The 8455-nt window shown below is 30.9% G+C and overlaps 1 protein-coding gene across 1 annotated transcript; it reads right to left on the reverse strand.

Moving 5' to 3' along the window:
- Positions 1-6376: 6376 nt before the first annotated feature.
- On the reverse strand, positions 6377-8455 carry LOC8258564 (protein BIG GRAIN 1-like B). The gene has a single exon (XM_002516071.4). The coding sequence runs from the start codon at positions 7865-7867 to the stop codon at positions 6440-6442; it is 1428 nt and encodes a 475-aa protein (XP_002516117.1). The 5' UTR covers positions 7868-8455; the 3' UTR covers positions 6377-6439.

Here is an 8455-nt window from a genome sequence, read left to right on the forward strand (position 1 = left end):
GATTCTAATTTTTATGTAATGTTTTATCACCTTCGTAATGATCATTTTTTGAAGGAACAATATTTATCGAAATAGATTCTACAGTTGGAGTTTGTGATTGCACGAATTCATCATCTTATTCATCTAATTTAAAAACCCCTACTTAATCTTCATCAAATAAAAACAACCCAACTTGTTTGCATTCGAAGTTAAAGGCAATTCCTAAGATAGAATTGCTCCGATACTAATTTGTCAAGCACATGGTTGCATCAGAGTTGGCAGGAACTAGTAATGGTAAAAAAGAATGAGAAAAAAATAGAATATAAAAATAGAAAATGGAAGAAGAAGAAGAAAAAGAGCAGGACAGAGAGAATGTAGAGGAAAAGAAGATATTTCATTGATAATTGTACTTGAATTCTCCTACTACACTTCCAAATATAATCAATAGCAACGATTGGCACAGAAAGACGAACAATATCACCTGGATTCTAATAATAAAATGAATAAAAGGATAAAAGAATACTGATATTTTTCTGTAATTTGATTGACACATTAATGACTTCTTTCCCATCATTTTGTCAAATGAATTCTAGTCTCTCTTTATAGGCTGCTCATGCTTGTGGATCAGGAACTTCTCTTTGACTAGGATCTTGATACTAATACTAGATTTCGCGTATACATAATAATTAATATAAAATAATATATATATATATATATATATATATATATTTTAATATTTAATGATTGACCCGTATTTTGTTATTTAAAAGTAATAAATATATGTAATTTAGTGTATAGATAATAACATAAACTAAAACAAGTAATTTTTTTTTCTTTAAAAGTGATTAGTTATAGCCATCTATTTCTCTAAAGTCCAGCATTATAAACTGCTCTAACTTCTTTTACTGGTGATAGTTTTATAACTCTATACCTAAACTAAGATTTATTTTGGCTATTAAATCATATTTTGCTCAGTTCTATATCATATAAAATTAATATGAATTCTTAAATATTAAACCAAATTATATGAATAACCCATATGTATATGTTAAAATTCAATCCTATCAAACTTAAAATTTTTCGATTTTCTTATATCTATTGGACGTAATTTAAATATAAGAATTGAACACTACATGACCGGCAGAAATTCAAATTCAATATATACAAATTGGGTGGGAGAGGACAATGATTATAAAAGAAGGTCTGTCCGGCTGTTGGATTTATAAATTGATGTAATTACCCGGCAATATATAATTTTATCTACTTCTGACATACTGAACAAGAATATTAAAGTCAGTATTATTAATCATAAAACGTCAGAGACCCGCCAAAAACAGATTTGTGCTATTCTCATTGTTAAAGATTCTTGAAAGATCAAATAGTTTTTTCTGAAAAGAAAAAGAATTCTAAAAATATTATGAATGAAGAAAGGGAAGAAAAGGAAAAGCTGGTTAGGATCTCATGGGAAGTGACCTCGGGATCGCAATTGCAAGACCTCTTTGTCTTGCATCTGCAAAGCAAAAGTGCTAAAAATCAAAGGGCGAGACTGAGAGTGACTCTCTTCTCTTTCCCGACTTTTACGTGGCTTTGATTAAAATTGAAAGGACAGAATAAAAAGAATCACAAAATTAAACTTAAAGACTTCTTTTTATGATAATTTATTTCAGTCGGGTAATTTTCAAAAATGTTGATATCTTACTCATGAAAGAGTAATACAGAGAAATAGTTTATAAAATATCATGCATTATTTTACTATCAAATACTTGCAGTAATGTACTGTAAATAGTAAAAATATATATATATACTTTTTATGTTTTTATTTTTTTTAACTGAAAATAGTAAAGATGGTGATAATGCCAAATTTTCTGAAATGCTGCATACAAGGTCTAAGTTGAATGTCATTTTCCATCATGGAAGTTGGGGTTTCTTCATTATCATTGTCTTTCTAGGTTTTGTAGGTACATGTTAAAGTTTTCTAAAGCAGAAGAAATCCCTGTAATTATACCATGGACCATTAACTGATACTCATTTCCCTTGGAATTTTTTCAGGCCATTTTATTAACTTGGGTCAAAATTACAAAAGGATCTTGTCGTGGTATTAGCCAGATGTATACGAACTGAGAATGTAGTGCCTCCTCCTTTGACTCATCTAGAAATTAGAAACACAGAGCCTAATAATATAAATCCAGAAGGAAGGAAGCAGCATGATCTTTTTTGACAAATAATAAGGTATATAAATCATCCAAGTTTAACATATTCAACAGATTCAGACATCTCTTTTGAAAAGTTAATTTTGAGATTTAATTCAATCAATAAGATAAGGACTGAAGAACTGGCTTAACATCGCAGTAATTCTTGGTATTATATAAGTGGTAGATAAATATAATTGAAGAAGTAATTAATTTTACAAGAAAAGTATGGTCCACTTGAATTGGCAGGAAATGATGATCCATAACCAACAAGCAGAAACTATCATCTTTTCCAAGAAGAGACGAGAAAATCAATAAACACTAAAAGACAGATGGAACCACTACCAGTACTCTCCCTCTTTCATCATCGCCATCTCTTGAAATCTGAAGGAAGAACAGTCTGAGAAAATGGTAACTAACAAAAACGGTAGGCATTTTATATTCAATAAAAATTGATGCATTATAATAATAAGTAGGTTTGATCACATAATAAAAGCCTTGTCATAAAAATGCGACAGAACCTGGAAAGTTTACTGTCGTTCATTGATTCCACACACTAAATTCTTTTAAGTAGCTACAGATATTGCATTGATGATGTTATTCAACTTTAATGTGAATTACTAGAAATGTAATTTTGAAAATGTTACTAAGGAAATCACATGATTTTTTTTTATTTCCTTTTTGTGTGTGCAAAAAGACAGGATCAAATTTTCTACTTGGAAAATACACTTCCAAGCCTGGGTACATTTGAAATCTGGACCGGCTGTGTCAGGATAGTACCCGAATATATTAACATGTCTAAATTACAAGTTAAACATTATTCTAAGATAATTTCCATATTCTTTACTTTTATAGAAGTGCTCAAAAGGTATAATTAAGAACCTTACACACACCTACGACACCAACTGAAGTTTTATTTTAATAAGACTATTTATATATATAGACTTTTAGATGAACCCTAAAGTAATTTTATAATATTTATTTTATATAATTTATTGAATGTACGGAAATAAAACAAGAATCCCATCATTTATCACTCTAATCATATCACAAATATAAATTTCATAAACACAATTAAAGAGTTATTTAATTAATTAGTTGTTGGTTGTAGCTAATAGCTAGTACACATCGCTCGTGGTTGATAGTAGGTGGTTGATTAATATTAAATGTTTGATAAATTATTACTAATTGTTACTAATAAAATATTCAATAAAAGTAAATTAAAATTTTAGTTTATTTTATTTTCAATAATATAATATAGTATTATTATTTTAATAATACATAATAATCATATCTTAGACATAAAATATATGCTAAGATTTTAGTTATATAATAAATAGATTTTATATTAATAGTATTTTTATTTTATAAAGGAAATAGTAAAAAAATTTCAATTGGTTAAGAGATTTTAAATTAGTATTTGAGAGACATAAAGAATAACTTAATTTATTATTTTTTAAAAAATAAATTCAGTAACTATAAATTAAACATGAAGTAATAAAAATTAAGATTAAAATATTAATAAAATAGTTTATTTATTTTAAAAATAAAAATTATTGGTAAAAAGCTCTAAACTAGAGTTCGTCAATGTTGTAAGAGCTGCCTGTTGAGAAGTGGAAGGCTATTAGCCGTTTTTCAACAGCTATCCGAAACACTTTCTAATTAAGTAATTAGGTCAAGTATTTTAAGACCATACTAAAAGGGTAAATTCAAAGGAAATTAATTAATATGAATCAAGAGATATAGGAGGGAATATTATGATTATGATAGAGGGATCGTTTAACAAAATATGGCCATGGTTAAGATGGGATAGAAAAGGGTCAACTCCTCGTTAGTTAGGTTTGTCTTTTTAAACCTCCCTTGATACCCACAAAACATTATTCTTCTCATCATTGCAGCCAACTTCTTCACCCCACCCGCTGTACGGAATCTTCAACTAGCCAAAGATTAGACAAATGATCCTAAACAAGAATTATATAATATAAACCCAACTACATTGTTAATCTCAACTTATCTATTAAAAAAGCTTTTATATTAGTAATACATATATTTGACACATTAAAGTAGTTCATTAGTGCATTACCAACAATTTTATAGAGTAAGTTAGGGTTCCACAGAGCTTTGAAAACAATTATATAATCCTGAACTTGCTTCTAATCATATGGGTCGTGTACAATTTTGACTAATTAAAGAGAGAGAATTATTTTATAGTACCCTTTTGAAACTGCCCATTTCACAGCACAAATCTTTGCATGCCTGTCACGTATTAATGATATGTTTATATAGGGTATTATTAGGTCTACTAACAATGAAATCGTTCTCAGTATTTCTTTTTTGATGCTTGAGTTTGTGGGGTTTAATTTTAAGTTCAACTTAGTTATACCCTCTCAATAATCATTACTTCTTCATATTAATCTTTGTCGTGTTTCTATAATCTCATGTTCAAAGTATGGACTAGTTAGTATTCTTGATTGGATAAATAATGATTTATATCGGTTGAGTATCACTAACTAGATAAAATAAAATTAATTGTGTATTTTTACACTTCCTCTATTGCATAAATTTAAAATTAGTTCTCTAATTAAAGCTATATTATGCTTAATTAGTGCGTAAAGGTGAACAAACTCTTGATCCCTATACCTTCTAGATGGCAATATATATAATTGCAATGTAGACTTTTTCTTTTAAGAATCTCTATTGCAATGAAATGATTTGGTTGCATGTGAGCATTAAATTACCTGATTTGTTTCTGGATTTGTATGTTAAGAGTGGGTAATTTGAGGTCAAAATAATTAAAAACAAGGGTAATATGAAAAAGATGATAAATCTTAGTTTCTCTTTTAGGTCCATGACTAAGCAACCACCCTACTTTGATAATTAGTTGCTTGCCTGATAGCCCATCACTGCCCATTACCTTCTTGCCACCCTTCAAAATTCAGTGCCTCGGCATTGCTCAGTAAGTTATTTATTAATATTTAGAACCTACTTTTTGCTAAAAGAAGAACTGAGAGATTGGTGATATATATGTATATATCCTTGTTTTTATATTTAGTTTCTAGTTCTTGAAAAAAAGAAATACATGTTAACATTGGATCTTTGATTTTGTTTTGTTTTTTTAATTTAAAATCATTATTAATAAAGCTAATCATAATAAGATTGCTTATTCACACAATGTTTTTAATTCAAGGTAAAGGAAATGGAAAATATTAATAAGATGTCAACTCTGTTTTGGTTATATCATATGGAATTAGTAATTTGATTACTTTGCGAGGAATCCACAAAAAATGCATAACCATAAATACCCATTTCTTCATTTGCACATAAAAGAGATAAGTGTAATAAAGCAATAATTTTTAAGTGCGAAACTCCAAATAGTTAATCAAAAGTGGAAACGCAGTGTTGAAGTAATTACAAAATTTGAGTTGCAGAGAAAGAGAGATAAGGGGAAAGCAAAAGCTCTTACTTTCTCTATTCCCATGGGCGAAGATCTGCCTTTCCCTTTTACAATCTCTCTTTCTCTTTCTCATATTTTGCTTGTGATTACCATCTCGAATCTTTCGTTTTCCTTCCCTCTTTATTTTCCTTTTCTTCCTCAGATGTATCAAAATTTAATAGTGTCAGAATCTCACTCAGTTTAGATGATGATATGATCAAAGAATTTACGCATCCCCACCTCCTTTCTTTTTCACATATATTTTCTCCTATTATCGTGCTTTCTCTTCTTTTCTTTCCGGAAGCTATTCTCTTATAATCAACACCTGTTCCTACCCATGTACGTTTCATTATTTGGTTGCTTTTTTTATTATTATTCGTAAAGTGAAATCGACAATCCAACAAGTGAGTTCTCAAGACTTTCTATTTATACATATATAAAAAAAGAGAATAAACTCTATTTATACCCTGCATCTTGACCAGCTGTGTTAAGCATGATGGGCATGCATTAACGCTGAACTAAGCCTATAGATGCCATTATTATGTACTCTTCATGCTTCTAATTACTTGAAAACTTAAAATAGCATCATAAAATCCCTAAACTGAAGAGACTCTTAAATCTTAATCTTCTTTCATAATAGGAGCTGCTAATTTGTTGACGAGTAATGCCAAATGGCACTAAATAAAAGTATAAACAGAGGAATAGAAAATTTGGAAAATGGATCTTAAGACTGAGAGCTATTTATAAAAACAAAAATGGAAAAATAGACTGAGAGTACAAAAAGAAAAAAGATTTTATAACAAAATTTGTCTCTCTATATCATCATATTAAGAAAGAACTACATTATTAAGCCATTAGCAATGGCACGATTAGTACTGACATGAGTAGTTTCATATACAGGAAGCTCCTGACAATACCTATCTTTACCGATTACTGAAAGATGATCGAGCTCGAATAAATCCGAACTCGAACAACTTGCATCATCGTTATCGTTATCGTTATCTTCATCTTCATCCTCGAAATGATCATTGTAATTGCGGCGAACATCCCTCGCCCTCATTATTACATCATCATTATTCATTTTCTTCTGACTTTGATGATAATCTTTCAGAAACTCTCTTGCCACATCCTCCGCTCTTCTACTCTTCTCAATTACTTGATATTTTAACTCATCATCAACTTTTCTTGATGGCGATTTCCCGATTTTCCATGCTCTTGGCAGAGAAACTGACATTACAGCAGATGATTCTTCTTCCTCTTCTTCTTCTTCTTCATATAAGCTTTTGTGTCCGCATGGTCTACAATCTTCGTCAACAATTACACTCACTGGGTAAAATGTGACATTTCTTTTAACCCCGTTTCTTAATTTTTCCCTTGTGGATGGTGAATTCTTGCTTAAACATGATCTTGAAAATGATGAAGCTGAAGAACAAGTTGACGATGCTTGTGCTGACTTAAATTTCCTCTCATCAACAAAATTCCCAATTGAAGAAGCAGACGAATTCTTTGATTTCTTTGTGTTTCCTGTGGTGAAAAGAGAATTGATAAAGTTTGCAAGCTTACCACCTGGTGAAATTGGCTGTTTCACCTTCTTTAAATTGTTGTAAATCTTTAAAGCTCTTGATTTAGACTTAATTATATTCTCTTCAAGCCTTGGAGTGTTCTGCTCTGAAAAAGCAGAACTGCAGTGATAGTCATCAAACATGTGCAACTCTCTCTGTTCATAAAACAGAGTCCTCTCTGTTTTTCCTGATCGAGCTGAGACGCTTGTCCTGACAGGCTTAGGCCTTGCTGGAGCGAAAGAATAGCCTCCTGATCTTGCACCGTAGATGGATTCTGTATCGGAGGACGAGAATCCTCCGAAGCTAGAATCCGAGGAGCTAGAAGTTGAGCTAAAGAAGAGAACATCTTGGTCAATATCATGGTCGTGTTGCGATTTTCTCTCGAAAACTGTCGAGTTTTGTTTCTTATGTTGCGTGCCGATGACCTTTTGGCTAACCTTCTGCTCCATCCATTTTTCGATCAAACAAGCACGACGAAGAGACGCCATCACTTCATCTGCTTCTTTCTCTCCGCGAATGGCTCTAGTATCTTTGTTTTGCTTCTTTGGCATTGTTTCTCTGTAGAATTTCAAATCATCGTGTTTTGTGTCACCCTCACAAATAGAACGGTAGATTTCATCAAGAAGACTTGAAGAGAAAGATGGGTTCTTGCCCTCGTACTTGTGTCTATGATCTTCCCTCATTTCTTTCTCGCACTTATGCATGTTCTCTGTAATGAAGAAAAATATATATGTATATATTCGTAGAGATTGTGTTTTCTTGATGTGTCTGTTAAAAGAGAAGAAGAAGAAGAAGAAGGATTGAAATATGGGTTTTGAAGAAAGAGAAATGAGAAGCAAAATGGCACGCCTTGAGTACTAAACCAATAAAAAAGAAAAGAGAAAAAGGAGAAAATAACAGAAACAAGCACGCCTTGAAGTTTGAAGAGAGAATGGGAACAGAAGAGAAAGAGAGAGAGGCCTTTATAAAGGGATCCATCTACCATGCGCGTGCATCTTCATTTCCCATCTTATGGAGCCAATGCCAGTTTGTCATTTGCTTACATGGCACCTATTTCTTAAAGAAGATTGATTGTATTGCTTCGACTTCCACTTTCCAATTTTCGAATTTGAAGCCGTTCATCATGTACAAGATCAAGAATATGAGATGGGTTTTAGTTTTCTTTTTTTGCTTTTAACAAAAAATAGAGTTAATTGTTAAAACCAGTATATATACTATGGCTTAAAAGAATGTTACAAAGTAGTAAATGGATGTCCGTGAAAAACCCTAAAATTCCTTTAAAAGTAAAAATC

Source organism: Ricinus communis, chromosome 3, assembly GCF_019578655.1.
Source record: "Ricinus communis isolate WT05 ecotype wild-type chromosome 3, ASM1957865v1, whole genome shotgun sequence".
Classification (NCBI taxonomy): domain Eukaryota; kingdom Viridiplantae; phylum Streptophyta; class Magnoliopsida; order Malpighiales; family Euphorbiaceae; genus Ricinus; species Ricinus communis.